The 19,050-nt window shown below is 41.4% G+C and overlaps 3 protein-coding genes across 7 annotated transcripts in view; 1 reads left to right on the top strand and 2 right to left on the bottom strand.

The window, feature by feature from the left end:
* The window catches only part of tpcn1 (two pore segment channel 1), an 18,811-nt gene extending 16,827 nt beyond the window's left edge, over positions 1 to 1,984 (top strand). For all 3 annotated transcript variants that reach the window (XM_015027639.1, XM_015027638.1, XM_015027637.1), the window contains 6 exons: positions 98 to 144; positions 256 to 324; positions 407 to 503; positions 660 to 799; positions 875 to 955; positions 1,359 to 1,984. In XM_015027639.1, the coding sequence (XP_014883125.1) occupies positions 98 to 144; positions 256 to 324; positions 407 to 503; positions 660 to 799; positions 875 to 955; positions 1,359 to 1,502 (578 nt within the window). In that variant the 3' untranslated portion in view covers positions 1,503 to 1,984. The remainder of the gene's footprint in view (positions 1 to 97; positions 145 to 255; positions 325 to 406; positions 504 to 659; positions 800 to 874; positions 956 to 1,358) is intronic.
* A 126-nt stretch (positions 1,985 to 2,110) lies between these two features.
* On the bottom strand, positions 2,111 to 10,456 carry slc8b1 (solute carrier family 8 member B1). 2 transcript variants are annotated; one of them, XM_015027640.1, is made up of 15 exons: positions 10,059 to 10,456; positions 8,780 to 8,932; positions 8,255 to 8,307; positions 7,898 to 7,955; positions 7,022 to 7,127; positions 6,760 to 6,927; positions 6,094 to 6,207; positions 5,934 to 6,014; positions 5,716 to 5,846; positions 5,485 to 5,626; positions 5,261 to 5,382; positions 3,643 to 3,796; positions 3,473 to 3,553; positions 2,650 to 2,714; positions 2,111 to 2,572 (listed from the first exon to the last, which is right to left on the bottom strand). In XM_015027640.1, exons 1-15 carry the CDS (start codon positions 10,206 to 10,208, stop codon positions 2,384 to 2,386), a joined length of 1,767 nt encoding a protein of 588 aa, XP_014883126.1. In that variant the 5' UTR covers positions 10,209 to 10,456; the 3' UTR covers positions 2,111 to 2,383. The 2 variants fall into 2 exon arrangements, with proteins under 2 accessions (XP_014883126.1, XP_014883127.1); XM_015027641.1 differs by having other exon boundaries at positions 5,934 to 6,011; positions 10,059 to 10,455.
* Positions 10,457 to 11,313: 857 nt separating this feature from the next.
* On the bottom strand, positions 11,314 to 19,047 carry LOC106944572 (acyl-CoA dehydrogenase family member 11). 2 transcript variants are annotated; one of them, XM_015027632.1, is made up of 15 exons: positions 18,957 to 19,047; positions 17,671 to 17,973; positions 17,237 to 17,472; positions 17,027 to 17,126; positions 16,565 to 16,682; positions 16,121 to 16,263; positions 15,891 to 16,043; positions 14,185 to 14,279; positions 13,993 to 14,092; positions 13,126 to 13,266; positions 12,957 to 13,049; positions 12,767 to 12,874; positions 12,515 to 12,686; positions 12,024 to 12,090; positions 11,314 to 11,915 (listed from the first exon to the last, which is right to left on the bottom strand). In XM_015027632.1, exons 2-15 carry the CDS (start codon positions 17,953 to 17,955, stop codon positions 11,801 to 11,803), a joined length of 1,926 nt encoding a protein of 641 aa, XP_014883118.1. In that variant the 5' UTR covers positions 17,956 to 17,973; positions 18,957 to 19,047; the 3' UTR covers positions 11,314 to 11,800. The 2 variants fall into 2 exon arrangements, with proteins under 2 accessions (XP_014883118.1, XP_014883119.1); XM_015027633.1 differs by having other exon boundaries at positions 17,671 to 17,970; positions 18,957 to 19,043.
* Between the last annotated feature and the right edge of the window lie 3 nt (positions 19,048 to 19,050).

Below are 19,050 nucleotides of genomic sequence, written 5' to 3'. Positions count from 1 at the left end.
GCAGCTGTTTGATTGATTTATTAGTCAGACCTGTGAAGACGCTGTTGCAATAAGTTGGCTTTAAATTAAAAAAAGACTTCTCACGTTTTCCCTGCAGTGACGCTGTTTGAGCTGACTGTGGTCAACAACTGGTACATCACCATGGTAAGGTTTAGTCATGAATTAATTGTTGCTCAGAGGTCTCCACCCTGCAGTTTTACTGCTGACCTGTGGGCGTCGCTGTTTGACTGCTACTGTATTTGTCCGCTCTCCCAGGAAGGAGTGACGTCTATGACGAGCCACTGGAGCCGTCTGTACTTCATGACTTTTTACATTGTTACGATGGTGAGCGAAGTTTTCTTTCTTTGACGTATTTCTCTTTTGAGTTTGGTTTGAATGTGACCATAATTTCCATTTTCTTTTTCAGGTTGTGATGACAATCATTGTGGCTTTCATCCTGGATGCTTTCGTGTTCCGCATGAACTACAGCCGCAAGAACCGGGACCCAGTGGATAATCCAGAGGGTGCTTTTGAGTTACTGTGTAGTATTCAGAAAGTGGTATTTTGCATGTTTAATGTACATAGATACAGGATTTAAGACTTTCTTCATCCTCCCCCCACCCTTAATCTGTTTGTGTTTAGTGAGATGGGTCATTTTAATGTGTGCGGTTGTGTTGCAGATGAAAATGGGATAGTGTTTGATGTGGAGGTGAGGAGAGATGAAGCGATGGCCACCCTGGAGTTGTACAAACAGACATCCCCGACAATGTCTTCGCTCAGCTCTCTGGCTGCTGTCCTCCAAGCTATGGACAAGAGCGGGGTAAGGACATGATCTCTAGGTATTTCTTCCTCTCCATCTCACCATGCTCACCTGTCTCATTCCTGTTTTGTACAGCACACATTTCTGGTTTACTTGGGACGAAGATCAAGAACAAAGAGTGACCTTAGTATGAAAATGTACGAGGAGGAGATACAGGTGAGAAAATGAAGGCATTTTGCTGGATACAGGGTTTTCCAGTAGTCTCCTTTAAAAATGTCCAATGTGTAGTTTTGTAATTTGATCTGACAGACCAACGCAAAGGCGTACGTCATTGTAAAGTGGAAGGAAAATTTTGCACCAATTCTACAAAGTATTGACCCTGATTAGTAGTGCATGCCACACTTTTCAGGTTATTTCTGAAAATGACCAAAACTACACATTTTTCTCTCCTTCCACATCAGAATTCTGCACTAGTTTACAGTATGTTCAGTCACATAACATCTCAAAATACTTTAAAGTCTGAGGATGAACTGCTGAGAAAATGTTAAAGTTCAAGGAGGGTAAATACTTCTGCAAGCTGTACTTGGTGTGTAATCGGTTTTGCCTCTCTCTTCATCAGGAGTGGTATGCAGAGTATTCAAGGGAATGTTTGTCTCAAGAAGATGAAAACCTAAACCTGGATCAGGACAGTCCCGTCAGCAATCTGGCTCCCATCCAAGAACATCAGCTGAACTCGCAGAGCGAACGTCAAAGCATTAACTAAATACGACTGTAGCGAGATGTACATGCACATCATCTCAACAGAGGAAACCTCAGCACCTCCAGTCCCCCCCCCCAAAAAAATCACCATAATACCCGATGTGGGGGAATAAAAACCTGGAGTCTCTTGAAGTGAAGTTGGTGAGAGAAAATGACGCCGTTTTCTTCCTGGAGCTGGATGGAAGTGTTGAGACACGTTGAAGAACCCCCTAAACCAGCTACTACCGTTTCTTTGTGTATTTATCAATTATAAATGAAATCTGATGCCTTAGTTTAACAGTTCCTCTGACCAGTATTAACACACAGTACTCATGTTATGTACTTTGATCAAGAGAACACTAAACACTCCTTAAAGGTCAACCCAACCACTCATCATGTTAAAGGTTTCTCCTAACTGACTCAGCAGGCTCCAAATATTTTATATAAGCTCTCATTCTGTAATGTACTTGAAAGTAACAGCAGATTTTAATAAACTATTCAAATAATGAAACACGTGAATGCATTGTTGCTGTGTTGTCATCATGATGGCAATTTAAAAAACAAAACTAGCATTCCCCCCATTCCCCCGAGAACCCAGAAAAACAGTTTTGTTTAAATTCACAAAGAGGTTGATTCGTAGAAAATTTACAGTATTTTAAATTATGACCTTGTACAACATGAGCTGGATCACAATATCTCAGCTCCAAGACATGGAAAGAGAAACAAAAAAAAAAAAAAGGCACAGTGTGATTGGTTTTAGTCCGCCCTGAGCTCTTGTAGGAGTCTTTAGCTACTTAGTTTCACAGACTAAACACAGGAGAGTCCGATCGAGCAAACGCAACAGAGTACATTACCACTTTACGCAGTATTTTTTTACAAGCAGAAGATGACGTCACCGGTTTGAGCTCAAGTGTGGATTATCCCAAACTCTGTGAGAAGTGCAATGAGAAGGAATATGGAGTAGAGGACGAGGAGGAAGACGCCGTAGGTCCGACCCAAGTGGAACTGGCTGAGCGGGACGATGAGAAAAGACAGGACCAAAGACGAACCCAGAGCTCCAGCGACAATCCACGTCAACAAGCCCTCCGACTCAAACTGAGGAGGAAAACGAGAGGATCAGCTTCGTACTGTGCGAAACGGCGTCTTCCCTCGATGCCAAAGGAGAGGATTACCTGCACGTAGGAGTGTGTGTCATACATCTGCATCAGACATCCCAACCCTACTCCAAACAGCATGTCTGAAATACAGTCAAGGTCCCGTATTTTTCATTTTATGTAAATATATGCATTTAAAATATGTTTGATGCAGTTCAGGGCAATAAAGTATTGACACGCAAAAAAGTGATAATGATAAAAGCAGGTTTTGATCAACAAAACAGGCAAGGCATTACATGGGAACACCATTATTTACTCCATGAGAGTGAACCTTGATATTGTGCTGAAACATATTTCCACTCAAACTGCTGGCTGAACTTGACTTAGAACAAATATTAAATCTTGCCATTTTTATTTGTTTTTTCGGCATATATTGGAACTGATCATTTTTTTTGTCCTAATGTTAATGTTTCATCTTTCAGCTATCCAGTATCTTCAAACATGCTTAAAAAGTACTAAGTATAAACATCACTACATCACGTGAATCACTTCAAAAGCTTCTTTTTCCAAACAGTTTCAAACCAATAGTTACAAAAATCCCCAGGACATTTCTGACTTTTCATTACTGCCCTGGATAAAACGGCTCCTCTTCATTTTAATGTCTTTTTTTTTTGTTTTTTTTTTTTTTGAAGGCTCATTTTTAAAAGCATTTACTTTGTTCTCATTCAGCAGACTACTCCATAATTATATCCCTGAAAATAAACAAACTTAAAGGTTTTCGTGACGCACAGAATTTCCGTCCCAAGCTTAAATTCTGTCCCTCATCTCTTTCTGAAAATGTATTCAGTGCATGTCAGAAAGAAGTGTACGTCTTCCAAGTGGACATGAAAATAAAGGATACTGAAAATGATCCCTCCAAAGCAGGCAGCTATGGCCATGCGCGGGTATCCCTGCCGAGCAATGGTGACGTCAGAAAAAAGGTCTGAAACAAGAGAAGATTAATCGTACATTACACTGTTAAATGGGAATTAGGTTTAGTCTTGTGAGCGGACTTGGATTACCAGAACTCACCTCCGATACTGTTGCCCCAGGCCAGAAGAGTCAAGCCCAGCACGGTGTTGCTGAGACTCAACACCACACCGAGCATGTGCAGAAGACTGACCACCTCTGACGCTGCGGCGCTGATCAGCACCGCGCTCACCACAAAGCCCAAAAATGCAAAAAGCTGAGGGAACAGAAAGGTAATCAGATTCTGAGGAAGCTGCCTTGCAAAAGTATTCATCCTGACTTTGATTTATGCAACAAGTCAACATAAAGTATTTATTTAAAAGCAGAAAGTAAATTGTGTGATTTTTTTTTTTTTTTTTTTTACTGTCGTTTACAGATCTAAGCTGGGAAAACCGTGTGCGTTTGTATTTAGTCCTCTTTAATATCCGTAACTAAAAGTCATTGCGACAATTTCTGAGTGTAATTTAATCTCATTATAAATCCAGCTGGTCTGTGAACGCCACAGAGGTTTGAGAACAAAGGAGACATGCAGCACACAACAAATGTCGTTTGAGGAACAAATTGAATGTAGCAATTTCAGTCCAGTCAGATTCAGAGACAATTAAATACATTAAAATTCAGTTGTAGTTATAAAATAACACAGTCAAGTGCAGTTTGACTCATAAAAAGCTTTCGGTCCAATGAGGGTGGTATAGAGTCACTGATCTGCAAACATTTAGCAGTAATAGACAGTTGATTGCATTGAGTCATGAATTTTGCAGCAATCCCTCAAACTGAACTACCATGAAGTCCAAAGAAGTCTCTGCTACTGCAGACTCTGCTGGTGTAGTAACCACGCCCCCTTCACATTTACGACCAATCACAAAGCATTTGTCAGACATCCCACAAAAAAAACAACAAAAAAAAGTCCTGGCCAGAAAAAGTATCAGCAGAAAAGAACTGCCACTTAGAGCTTAAATCGCAGAAAATTTTCATTTTGTTCTCCCAAAGTATTTATTGGCATTTACTGTATGGCTATATTGGGAAAAAAAAAAAACCTGTTGGAGTCCAGCAGGATGACCTTTAACATATAGCCACAGTGAAATGGTTTACATCCAAACATATCCATGTGTCCAGTACCAGTAGAAAACATGTGGCAGGACTTTAACTGCTATTGATGGAAGCTCACTGTCCAGTCTGACTGTATTTGAGTTGTTTTGCAAACATAAATGCCCAACATGTTAGCCTCCAGCTGGGCAAAGCTAGTAGGCATACCGCCAAAGACTTACAGCTGCTACTGAAGTAAACACTGGTTCTACAAATTAACACAAATGCACACCAGACTTTCCAAATTATGATTTGTCAAAAGATGTAAACATCTTACAGTTGTAGCTACTTTACCAAATAATATTTGAGTGAAATGCACAGTTATCGTAATCTCAAGAGAAAAACAAGAGCTACGGCTACTTCTACAAGGCATATATAAGTATATAAATACTTTCACATATTTAGCCAAACTTACAAAAAGCTTTATGTCAATAAACCGACCGACTCAAATCTAAAAAAGACATCACTGGACAGTTTGCTGAACTATCTCAAAGTCCAGATGAGGGGAATCCGACCGATTTTTTTTTTCTCTCTTTTCTGTTTTACACAATTAAAATTTGATCTACTCCTGATTTGGATTAACAAAAGCACTTACCGGGTGATATTTAGGAGGATGGTCGTTGGTGGTGGTGCAGAAAACTATAGCAGCCAAAAACATTCCTAGCAGGAGAATCAGCAGCCAGACAGGAAACTCCCCCTGGATCATGACGCCTCCATCTGGATTACGAAGAAAACCACCTCAGTATTTAGACTACGTAATTCTTCCTGCTAACAGCTTCTTCGTATTGTCATCAATTTATCGTGTTAAAATGTGCTCACATGCTCCGGACTGGAAGACGAGAACGCACAGCAGAGGAGCAGTGATCAGATGGAGGGAGTTGAGCGGTCTCCTCCAGTTTCTGTCTTCTTTATCCGGGTCCACCACAGGGACGCAGAGCAGCAGCAGCACCTCCAGCGGAGTCTTACGGCCAGACGACAGGAGCGCCACGTTACGACACCGGATTTAATCTGAGTTCTTCCTGTTGCTCCGTTCACCAGATTTGTACAGACCTTCACAACTTTAACGACTTTCCAGGTCCACGGCTTCCTTCTCCACTTCCTGTTGTCCACCGGATTCAAAGAGCTCAGCAGGATTTCCCTTGTGGACTCGGAGTAGGGCAGCAGCGGCCTGTACTCGGACTCTGCAGCAGCAGCAGCAGCACAAACACCTGTCTTTGCGTGACGTGAATCGCGCGGGGAAACGATCGGTGGTGCCGATGGGTTCTTACCGTATTCCTGCTGGATCGTCCCGCCTCTCATCCTCTGAATGTCGTCGTCGTCGTCAGAGGAGTCAGATGAGTTCAGCTCTGCTTCGAGGAAAAACACTCGCCAGTAAGATAACAGCAGAAAGAAAACGCACGCAGAGCATTTGAATGTAAAAGCTCTAACCTGGAATATGTGGAATGTACTGGAGCCCGTTTGTAGCTGAATTTTTTTGCCGGTTATAGATGCATGAACTGATAAGAACGGTCAGAACATAAACCACGTAGAGGAACAGGTATCCTGGAAAACAAGGAGAGAAAAACAGGGTCAGACAGACCTGCTGAAAGATATACTAAACAGGTAACTTAGCCATTTTCTAGAATCTATTCATAGACTGCTGCACAGAAATGTTTTGTGATATGATAGATAAAATATCTATAATACCAGTGAGAGGTCAAACATAGCTTTGCTTTGATCAGGGTTCATATTTTTTCAGATTTTTCAGGTGTTGGTGCTTTTGGTTGTGCAGGCGGGAACAAAATAATAAGAACATATAATAAGAACAAAATCAGCATCTCGATAATGTCTGTGCCATTTTTTCTTCCACTCAACTTTCCATTAATATAAATGGATACAGCAACCAGACTCTGTAGCGAGTTGTCAAGCTGCTTGCTGAACTCCTGCCAACTCAGTAATCTTCCCATGACTGTGTTGACAAAACATTTCTGTATTAAGAGCCTCTCTTTATATTTTGGTCTTATCTAATGTCCCAGTCTTCTGAGAAACAACATTTAAAATTTACTGAGAGCCACCTGTCCACTCAAGGCATCCCCTCAGACCGTTTGTGATTACCCAGTATTTCTCCCAGGGTTGTAGTGCCTCTGTAGAGGATGACAAAGGTCCAAAAGACTGCAATCATGTAGAAGATGACGTCACGCAGGAATGGACGAGAAGCCACGGTAAATGGTTTCACCAGGGCGACACTTCCTGCAACCACTGTGGTGACAAATATACCAGCTCCTGCGAGGACACACATGTTTCCCCATTTAGATACTTTTGTTAAATTAGCTTCCTGTTTGTCAGAGAAACAATGATAAAACGGGCCTCCATGTACCAAACAGGGCTCCGACAGCCAGCCCAGCGGTGTGTGGATGGGAGATCGCTGCCATGGCACTGAAGATGTCCGGAGCTCCGTTTCCCAAAGCGAGAAACGTCACACCCTCAGCACATGTTGCAGTCAAAGAAACAGTTCACCACCAAGCACAGGCTGATTACTGGTATCAAGTTGTACCAAGGTTTTAAAAAGCGTCACTTTAAGAGCAACAAAATGTTCGACTAAGCAATTCCTACCATTTAAAGTCATGTTAAAGGGATCCCAGGAGTAACCCAGCAGCACGGAGCATAGAGTAACGTAACGTTGCTCTGTTCACGTGTTGCTGTTCCCTGACGGTCAGCTGGCAAAATAACGGTAACTACAAGAAAGTCAAATTTGACTGTTTTGAAATATTTTCAATATCAAAAACACAAAGTCCAGGTGAGGAAACTGGGCTGAGCTGTCAATCTAAGAGGAGGACATCTGTAAATCAGCTGACTGCAGGCTAGTTGTTGGAGAAGATTGAAAATGAATATCAATGTGATCTCAGTAACTCTCTGAGAAATAAGAGGGTTAATTTGAAGACTACTAACCAGTTCAAGCAGATGTTTATTCTGCAGGATTTCTTATTTTGATGTATAAAACCAAAACAAATAACACATGTTAGATAATTACATTATTAAATTTTTATCTCAGATTACTTTAGAACTACCAGAAATGTCATGTCTTGTTATTTCTTTATTTATGTGTATAAAATTATAGTTTTGAGGTATTTCATATTGGATTATGCCTAGTCCACGTAAACACACACAGAAAACATGATTATCTACATAATTAAGTTAGAAAAGAAAACCAAATACTCTCTGCACGCTCTCAAAAGAAGCGCAGAAAGGATACAGCCACATTGTGGGAGCAGTGAAGAGTGGAGGAGATGGCCGACAGGTTGGGGCAAAAACTGGGGAGGGGAAAAAAACATAATAAAATGCATTTATAAATGTTTCCCTCAACAACTGGCTGAACAGCAGAGCGGTGTTACAACAGGTGGGATAAAACCAAGAGCAGGAGTATCTGCTTCCTTTCACAGATTTAAACCCATACCTCAAAAGTGAAAGCTCTCTGCAGTCATGGGACTCATGTGACCATAAAGCTGACGAAGCTAAGAGCATAAATGTGTGTGTGAAGTGAGCCTCACGAGCCCTTTCACTGTCTGAAACTGTGAACAGCCAGAGGAACAGGCTGCTGAGAAATACTCACAACTTTGAAGCAGCGAGTCCAAGAATGAGAAACAAGGCGAGCAGCCAAACAATCTGCAGGGACACAGTGAAGACAAGCTGCTGTTAAGTTTGGTTATACTCAAATTTTTCAAATGCAAACAGGAAAGCGGTTCTTATTCATACTGGATAACTGGTTAACTACACACTGTTTACTTTTTCTTTTTTTTAAATCAGCAGGAATTATTTATTATAAATGGTCCTTCTCAACAGGATTATTTCTGTTAGCACAATCATCACTTCTTCAGCTTTTCATGTGAGACAGTTTCATCATTTCATTTGCTGGAGGAAGTGAAGACAACCGAGGAGTCCCAGTGAAATTACACGATTTAGCCAACAGTGAAACCACAGCTTTAAATCAGATACCAGTCCCACTTCTTCCACAGTCAACAGTCAACTTCCTCATGATCCGCTGATGAGCTGCACATTTTCCTGTTGCTTTATGACTCTGCTTCACGTGCAGCTACACACACACACACAGACAGATGGATGCATGCACAGGTCTTACACAGAGGGTGATGGTGAGAGGAGTGAGGTTGGGAGGCAGCAAGCAGAAGGCCAGTTTCAGGTAGTTGAAGAAGCCGTCCTCCATGGAGCAGTCCGGCGTCCTCTTCACGAACGCACATCGCTCTGCGGCGCTGTAGTTCATCACCCGGTCACACTGCACAAATAAACAGCTTTCTTAACGTGTAGATAGGAGCACTGGCATCAGGATGGAGTAAAAGCATAAACATCTCTGCAAGTTTCACCATCAAAACTGATTTATTGATTCTATGATAAAGAAGTGCAACACAAAGCACATAAACGCATATGGAAGCACTTTAGCCTAAAAGACAATACGTTGTGTGACAAGCGACTCTAGCTGTAGTAATCATATTCTAAAGTTTCTTAAGAACAAATGTAATCAGTCGCTGAAGCATATTTGTATCCGTATTCTTTAAGTCAGCAACACTGGAAGGCCAGTCCAGAATCTTCATATTTTTAACTATTTGGATCACTGTCCTGCTGCATAACCAAAACACTCTTAAGTTATTAGATGAACGGATATTCTCCCTTCAGGGTTTACTACTGAGGAGCAGATCTCATGGCTGCATCAATTATGGCAAGTCCCACAAGTCCTGGACCGCCTAAGTATTTCAGATCTTTGTAGAAATGCACTCAACTGCCTGAATAAATTGTGAAATAACTCTTTCCTTTGAAGGATTGCACTCTGCTGATTGGATACCAACTTCATTGTCAAGAGGCATTAAAGCAAAGTATTTTTAGAGTGCTTCAAGGGGAATCTGTTTACCTCCTAAAAATAAGTGGTTGTGCTCTCCCCCCATGTGGTGCTGCCCTGGGCAGTGAGTCACGTTTTCTGTAATAAAAGCTGCATAAACAATATTCTTTTTTTTTTTTTCCAAAATGTCTACAAAACAATTTCAACGGTTTAAATTTCAAGGTACAACACAAATCTGTTTTTAGTGTAAAACTGTACTTGAGCTTGTTTTTAATTGTTTATTTATAACTGGAGGCAAATTGAACATTGGTAAATTAGGGATCATCTTCTGGGGGGAATCATGCACCTGACACTTCCAACGTGCTTGAGAAAGGAAGAACTGAGAACAAATATTCGTTTGTTCATCGATCATAACTAACACGTAATTACAGAAATCCGTATCTAAACGGAAAGCTTCCTTCATACCTGTCGCCTCACATTAATCATGTGACAGCTGCGGGTAAAACTGCAGGTATTTGTTCTGTCAGTTTGTTTCCCTTTAGAAAACCAGTGATCAAGTCTCACCCACCTGGTCGCTGCTTTCAGACATCATGGCTAAACTGGTCGGTCCAGCTAATCCAACACCAGGCTCGGTGCTGAAGTTCCCGGTGCCCGAAGCGAGCAGCTGGCCGCTGGGCAACAAGGCCAGCAGCAGAGCCAGGAAACCACTGACAGACATGAGGATCCACTTCTTATCCTGGAACTGCGTCCATACTGCCGCTGCTGGATTCACAGGACTCTGGTGGAGTCCTCCTATCTGCCGACCCGACTGCTTTGACTAAACCAGAGAGCTACAAGAAAAATTTTTAAAAAAATTACCAACTTTGTTGTTCTTCTTTTTGTTTATGGTCCTCCACCGAGCTGGCACTGGCTTGTCTGTGAACACTGACCGATCAGATTCGGTGAACATTAGTTCACCTTCCTCTGCAACTCCTCCCACTGTTTCTAAAGACCCGTGATGCGTTCAACGACTCGTTGAAAACACCGAGATCCGACCTTTGAAATGGGGAAAACATCAAGATGTCAATAAAAATGTAATAACGTCGTTTTTTCCTGACTTTTCATTTAAAATTAAGACGGAGTCATGATTTTTATCGATGAGTATGACTTTTAATCCTATAATTATAACTTCGAATGTATAAATTATGTTTAAATGTTATAATTGTGAATAATTCAAAATGTCAGAATAATTACTTTGAATCTACTGATTGTGACTTTGGTATCTTTGCAATTTTGTTTGAATTTTAAAAAATAATTTTAAAGCAATAAGTGACATACATACACTCAATGAAAAATTGAAAATATTTTCTTTTTGTTATTACAGTACAAAAAACAAAAACAAAAAACAGCTACCTTTATTAATCATTTTCAAACAGGACTTTCTTGTATTACCGCTCCTGTCATTTTCATATAAAGCAGTTTCAAAATGCTATTTGTTCATCAAAAACTTCTGAGGCACACAATTTGAGTGTTTGCCAGTTGTGTGATAGCTAAAGGTAACTTCTCGTTCTGCATTTCATTCAGGGATAACAGAAAATAAATACATAAAATTGCACTGAACTAGGTTTTTCAAAATTGTAAAAGACTTTTAGTACTCTGTATCCATTTATGCAAGTTTGTGCAGACGCACATCTGTGTTCATCATATAAAATCTTAAGCATTAAGATTTGCATTTGTAAAGGGATAACGTGAATATTTTTCCAAATGATTTTATTTGAAGATTTAATTACATACTTTTCACTCAATATGCATAAAAAACTGAAAAACAAAACAAAAATGAATACTTTTAGTGTTGACATTTTACAAGACTTTTTATTGCATATTCAAAATACAAAGTTGGGCATCTTTTGTCATCGTTCTCAGCATGCGTGGTGTTCGTATTTCAATATAATTTATGGTGACAGAGCATAAAAGAAATATGAATCAGATCATGTAACTATCAATATTATCCTTATTATGTATTATTAATGAGAGCACACTTTTTCACACCAGAAGTAGGAAAAATGCCTCATGCATTTTCATCAGTCACAGTTCTCCTATTCTTCTGTATATATCTTTTTAAATAACTGCTAACTGAGTAGAACTATGGCAGAAAATCATGACTACTTTAATAACACTATCAAAAATATCAGCATCCTAAAAACAGAAAGATTTATTATCTGGAATGTCATTCTTGATGCGATTATGGAAGGCAAGGTTTTCTTCATTAATAGTATTAATACGCTCGCTACAGCAGTTCAGATCATAAGTCCATCAGCACATGAAGGATGTTCATTTTTGAATAAGGTTATCATAAACCAGTGCAGCATCCATGGAGGCGCTGCTGGAATCGTAGCAGCCCCTCTTCTGTTTAGATGCCACCAGACACAGCTCCTGTTCGCACCATCTGACAAAGCAAAACAAAAGCACGACGAATGAACACGTAATGTGTGCTCATTTTTTCCTGAGAAGTTCAAAAATGAGTTTTAGTCAGTCAGTTTTTGGTTTGTCATACCTGAGAGCCGCATAGGTGTCATTTGGGGAGGCATCTTTCCAGCATGCATGGTCAATGAGAAGAGCACCTGTTAACACACGCAGTTAAAGGAGACCACTTTAAAGCACCGATGTAACACCAAGGATTGTTAGATCAACACAGAAGTAGAAATTAATGATAAGACATGCATTGCTCTGTCATCCACAGCTGCTTACAACTTTTCTTCAGAATTTGTCACATTTGAAGAAAATTGTGAAACAGAAGGAAAAATCTAGTTTTTTTTTTTTTTCTATTTAAAAGAAATCTGAAGAGTGTGGTGTGCATTTGTATTTAGCCTCCTTTACTTAATGCTAAAGGAGCATTATTTACATAATGCTAAATAAAAATCAAGTAGTGCAACCAGTTGCCTTCAGGAGAAAAATCAGATTAGAATACATTCAAATTTGTCGTTGTGACTTTTACAAAATGCAGACGGTTCTAGTATTGTGAACACATTTGAAAAGAACACTCACCCGCATAAATGCGAGCCAGGCTGTACGCCAGATCTCTGGCCGCCAGTTCGAGGTAACTGGGTGATCTGGAAGCGGCTATCTGAACAAACTGCTCCAGTTCAGACAGAGCGCCGCCAACTGCTTTTACAGCCGGGTCCAGTGAGGAAACGCCTGAGGCACCCGCAAGCAGCGACTGCAAGAAAACAGTCACAGCTGTTTGAGCTGCTTCCAGTAACACACCTTGCTCAACAGGTTCTGGTTTCCATGCCGTACCTTGACGTGCGCAAAGTAAGCATGCAGAACCATTCCTGAACTACGGGCCACGCAGCGCAGCACATCCAGAGACAAAACATTTGTTGTCCCTTCCCATATACTCAGCACCTGCAAGAGAAACAACATGTGAGTTTCAAAAATCATTAAAAAAAAAAAGGCAGGAAAAAAAGGTGGTTGGTAGCAACGCCACCTGAGCATCACGGAGTATTCCAGGCATCCCAGTGTCCTCGATGTATCCCTGTCCGCCAAAGCTCTCCAGGCCCTCAGACACAACAGCTACGGCCTGAGAGAAACACATAGGTCGGATACTCGGAATACTGAGATCAAATATTTGTCTTGTATTTGCAAAAGCAGCTCACCTGCTTCCCGGTGAACAGTTTGACCACAGGGGTGAGCAGACGAAGGAGGTGCCGGTCGAACTCGCTGGCCAGGCCGCTCTCCTCTCGACCCAACAAACGGCACACATCCATCACAAGAAGAAAAGCTGCACGCGTCTCCACCTGTCCAAACCAGACAGAAGTTTCAGAATTACTGTTTGTAAAAGTGTTAATACCCTTTAAGCTATTTTCATATTTTGTCACTTTTATACATCAGGGAGTTTTATTAGGATTTAATCTGAGAAACTCCATGGCAAACATGCTGTTCTGGGGAAGGAGTCCTGTTTTCACTTTTCTGTAATTCATCAAGGCGACACAGGAAGCATATGGAAGATGTTCCTCTGGTTAGGTTAAGAGTAAAACTGAAACTTTTTAGCCCAGGTGCTGAAGGCCATGTTAGGCAAAAATCTAAAACTGCAGCCCAGAGCATCATATTTATGATGAGAAATGGTGGTGGCACCATTACTGCTGTTTGGATTGCAAATTCACAGATGAAACTGAGCTTCAGCTATTTTGCAAAAGGAGAAAGCATATCTCTAGATGTGCAAACCTTTAAGAGACATACCTGACTAGACTCGCACCATCAGCTGCAGAGAGAATCTTGACAAAGTTTGGATCCAAAGGATTAAATATATACACAGGTCGAACTGCTCTGATTTTTATATCGAAAAAACCTGAAAACCTTTTATCTTTGTCCTTCCAGTTAACAATACGTGTTGTTCTGTCACACAAAATCCCAATAAAATACATGGAAGTTTATGGTTTTAAGGTGACTAAATCTGAAAAAGTTCAAGGCGTGTGAATTTTTTTTTTTTGTAAGTCATTGCAAACCACTTCTGCTGCCTTTACCTCCATTCTCGCAAGCGTCTGCATGTGCAGTGGGTGGTCTTTAAGGAGCTTTCCGAAGGCGGTGCGGCGGGTGGCATAGTCACGCGCCAACTGGAGCACTCTGTGAGCAGACACATTATTTAATCAGCTTACTGAGGAGAGGCCTCCACAGAGCCAGAACTCAGGGAAGCGTTATGATGGGGGGGGTCCTGCCTTCTCATTGCAGCGGCTGCAGAGATGCTGTTGTGAATCCTGGTTATTGTCAGCATGTTGGCTATGGAGGCCACGCCTCTGCCTTCCTCCGAGAGCTGGTGATAGAGGAACAATTTTTGGATCAGACACAGTAGCAAAGCAGAACTACAACACGGGAAAAACTGTTATAATAAGAGCAGAACCAAGGGCACTCGGCCTGGGAGTCAAAACATAGAAATCCAAATATTCAGGAATGATCTCCTGCTCTTCACATTGACCACAATGAAATATTTAAATGTGATGTTCAAATTAAAGACAAGTACAGCAGGTTTGGAGCTGTTTGTAGCCCTGGGGTTTGAGAACCACAAGAAGTGGGGGGTTTATGTCTTTTGATAAGTACCTGGGGTTAAAAATGGGTAATGGAGTTACATAAATGTACATTTCAGTGATTTATCTATTGCAGCGTAAGTAAGAGGCAGAATCCCATAGATTTGAGAGTAACGTAAATTTACGAGGGAAAGTAAAGGGGACTAAAACAAGAGAAAAAAACAAGAGGGGGGGGGGAGGAGAAGGTGAGGGGAAGGAAGCAAGGAAGGAAGGAAGGAGCAGAGTGTTGAAAGAGTCGTAACGAGGGATTTTGTATTAAAACAGATGGGAAAATATCTGTTAGATATAGTGGGTAGAGGTAAAAAAAAAGTTAGCTGTGTGAAAAAAAATAAAAATAAACCCGAAGTTCTGCGTGGATGTCTGGGTTATTCTAGATGAGACAAAATAGGAATGAAAATAGTAACTGAGTAGTAGTCACTACATTTAGGTAAACCTGATTGGTATATACCGGAAAGCTAAAGAACCCTGGTGGTATCCCACTTGAGAGCGAGAGTTCTGTCCTGGGACCAGGTATGGGAGCGGTGGGTGCTACATGTTTAAAGTACAAAGCTCAAAGCTAAGGAGATAAAATAAAATTGATTTGAAAGTTAGTGCAAGTCAAGGCAAACGTTAGAAATCCCAGTTCACAGCATTTACAGCAGGGGTCACCAACTCCAGTCCTCCAGGGCTACAATCCTGCAACTTTTAGATTCACCTCTGCTCCACAATGTCTGAATTCCCTCACCAGCATTCATTCCTCTCTGCAATAGGCTGGAAATGAGCAGTTTATTTGATCCAGGTGTGTTTGAGCAGAGACGCATCTAAAAGTTACAGGATGGTAGCCCTCGAGGACTGGAGTTAGTGACCCCTGGTCTACAGTTTGAAATAAAGCATCATTTTCCTTTCTGAAAACTACGTTTCTGGGTTAAAAGCAAATAATAAAAACCACAAAAATCTTTCTGAATTAGAAAAAAAAAAAGGATCATGTTAGTGGAATTTTAGGCAATAGTTTCTTTTAATAATTTGCTTAATCTGGGGGAAAATATTAATATCATTTTGCAGCAACAGTTACGTTCATGTGAGGTTTATTGCATTTGCCCTCTACTGGAAGTTAGGGAGGGTTTAGATAAGAGTGGAGCACTCCTCCATTTTGAAAGTTAAAGTGCACTGTTGAGATGGAAACGTTGGTTTGCATACTCCCAGCAAGAAACTCTGCGATAACCCAAGCATGCAGTAGTGACTCTCTGTCTAGTTAGAACAGATCAAACTGAATGAACACTGAGTATGTCAGCTTGTTGTTCTCGTTCTTGCAAGAATTAATAAAGTGCTGCTTGAGTGAAAATCAAGCAAGCGCCACTGACTCTGTAAGCAGGCAGGCCGTCCAGCAGCAGCTCAGCAGTCGGCATCTGTCGCGTCCCCAGCTTGTCCTTCAGTCTCTGGACTTCAATACCTCTCAGTCGGCCGTCCTCATCTCGACTCACCTCTGCGTAAAACAGGGACAGACCCCTGCTGCCCTGCGGACAGAGACGAGGTCTGCTAGAAATGGTGCATTGACTGACTGCAGGATGATGTTGGCGGGAATCGGCAGTACTGGGGTTGTTGATCCAGATCTGTCCTGAACTCTCGCCAAAGTGAGAGTCATGTCTGCGTCTGTGGCCGACGTGAACCACTTGAAGCCGTGCAGTCTGTAGGAGCCGTCTGCTTGGGGAATGGCCACCGTTTCCGTGCCGGTGTCTGAAGACAAAGAGAAACTAAGATTAATAAGAGAGGAGTTTTATTTGCCATTTTGAAAAAAAATTCAGCAGTCCTCAAACTCAGTGAGAGAAGATTCCTGAGTCCTGGCATTACTGGATAAGTAAATAATTAAATATGTTCCTCTGCTATTAAAAGTACAGTGATTTATAAATATGCAGGAGTCATACTGCCGAGTTTGATGCCAACTCTCTGTTGCAGACAGCGCCCCCTGTTGGTCAGTTGGTCAACTATAAAATGAAGGCAGCACTGATTCACAGCAGATCAATGCATTTCTACTGACCCACATCAGATCCTCCCTGTCTCTCAGTCATCCACTGTCCAGACGTCCAGAAACGCTCAGGCTGCCGGCTGGTCAAGCGACGATACGCTTCTTCCACTGGCGGCGAAACCCCTACAGACTTTACATACACAGAGACACAATCCCTGATTTGCAAAACTTAGTATATTTTAAATATACTGAGATGAGTTTTGCTTTGATGCAAGACGTTTTCTTCAAACTCTAAAAGCTGCAGAAACACGTTGGAGTTATTGTTGTAGGTTTAGCTTAAGTGTAAATAAAGAGGGGGGAAGGCTAATTGTTTTTAACATTATGCGGCCTTGCTGGAAACCTTATCAAGACAAAAAATTGCTGTGCAAAAATGTTCGTACACACACACGTAGGACTTTTTCCACATTTTGTCACATTACAATCACTAACTGGGATGGAACATAAATCTTCTTAGTCTGTGCATTTTAAACTTACCTGGATGACCTTTGCGGCTCCATCTGTCATGGCAAGAGGACAGGTGTAGAGGCCGGACGACGGGGAGAATATGTACAGCTTGCTCATCTGGTAAACACGCCTGGAATGCACACACACACACACACACATAAAATTAATCCAACCAGAAACTGACAAAATCTGGCTCTTAAATTGAAGTAGGAAGAAAAAGTCAGAGGAATAAAAGCTTACCTCCACTCGCCAAATGACTTGTCGTAGCCGATGGCAACCAGTCCTTCCTGCGCTGAGAGGTCTTTGAGGCGTTTCCAAGCCTCGGAGGTCACAATGTGGTCCACTCTCCGACCCCAGGGATCAAAATGCACCAGGCGAGGAGGGTTGAGCTCACACTCTCTACCCCACGTGTCGATGTCTTTCGCCACACGCTCTCCAAAGGCATTCAAGTCAGACAAAATAGCCTGGGAACAAGACTAAACACGCAGAATCACCTTAAAATTGTGGATCCAGTCTCCCTTATTTAGTGTAAGCTGTTTTCAGGATGCCTGGAGTACTGATTGAGAAAATAGATCAATTGTGTCATCATGTGTGCAACAACGATATCGTGTCATTTTCACAAATCTTACAAAAAAAAAAAAAACACTGCATTGAGTGATATTTCCTCAGCATACCTCCTCAGGCAGGTGTCTCTTTAGGTATCCTCTAAGCAAGGCATCCTCCAGAAACGGATTCTTCAGGACCGGCTGTTCCTGAAAGAATGATCCGACCCTGGCTCTGCTGAACGGCAGGTAACCTGCTGCATCCGATGCTGCCTCCCACAGCTGTTCTTCATCAGATTTTCTTGCTCCGGGCTCCGCTGCACTGGCTGATCTGATGTGGACCAGAGGTCGAGTGACGCCACACCACAACCCGCTGCCGGCGAGGCGTCTGCTCAGAACGGCTGAAGACGCTGCCATGGCTTTAGGATCTACCTGCTAACAGAAACGAGAGGACTGGCAAACTGCTTCTGCAACAAAACTGCAAATAAATGAGTCTTTAATTGCAGTAGCGTAGTCTATAATATTATTTTTGAAGATACTGTAGCCGTTTAGTCCCCTTGTGATCCTAACAATAATAATCTTGGATCCTTCCTGTGTGTAGTTGTATTAATTGCAGTTGAATTTTGTAGCCACTGGTATCTGAGGGTTCCCGAGACCCAGAGAGTACAGGCCTAAGTCCTTTTAAAAAATTGTGTAATGATGATGACAGAGATATTAAATGCAGACATATGCAAATTAATTTCAAGTGTTTATCAGAGGAACATTACTTTAAAACAGCTTAATGGTTTTAATAGACCATCTCTGGATTCTCCAGGTGGTTTCAAGCCCTTACACTGAAACTGGGTTTGTAGACATTTCTTATAATTATATAACATTATTTTTAGTCGTGGAAAGGAGGATGTCTGATTTGGGAACTTCAGCTTCGTGGTGGTGAACTGATTAATAAATAATGACACGTCGTGTAAAAATAATATAACAGTTTTTGTTTGTTTGTTTGTTTGTTTTTGAGCCATATTCTATAAAATCTACTTGTATTGCCGTGTAATAAAATTAAATACATTAGGTGAACAGGACCGAGAGTCTGTCCCAGAAGTGGGTCAAAGTTCATTTGACTCCGTCGTTGTTTAGACAGATCTCGCTGCCACATTTGTATTAACTTGTTGCTACGTTAAATTTCATCAACAACATGACGTTTAATTTCACTCAAACCTTTTAGTCTCCCGTTGAGTTTTGGTTTTACCGTTTGTCAACAGGAAGCAACCACCGAGTAAACAGACTCGTTTTAACGACGCATATTATGTTTCATTTAAATGCTGTCACCGCTAGCAGTGTGGCATCGTTACCCAATTGAATGCTGAAACTTATTCACATCAGATTTAAAAGGTTTTCAGATGTAAACGATGTGCAGAGATCCTCACCTGGCGTTAGCCGAGCAGCAGCAAAAAGCAAAATATATCGCCTTCAAAATAAACGTCGAATGATCGACATACTCCTTGGACGTCTTTTGTTGCA

Source organism: Poecilia latipinna, unplaced genomic scaffold, assembly GCF_001443285.1.
Source record: "Poecilia latipinna isolate Pla-1442-1.1 unplaced genomic scaffold, P_latipinna-1.0 Scaffold104, whole genome shotgun sequence".
NCBI lineage: Eukaryota > Metazoa > Chordata > Actinopteri > Cyprinodontiformes > Poeciliidae > Poecilia > Poecilia latipinna.
This window is presented reverse-complemented; position numbering and strand designations above follow the sequence as displayed.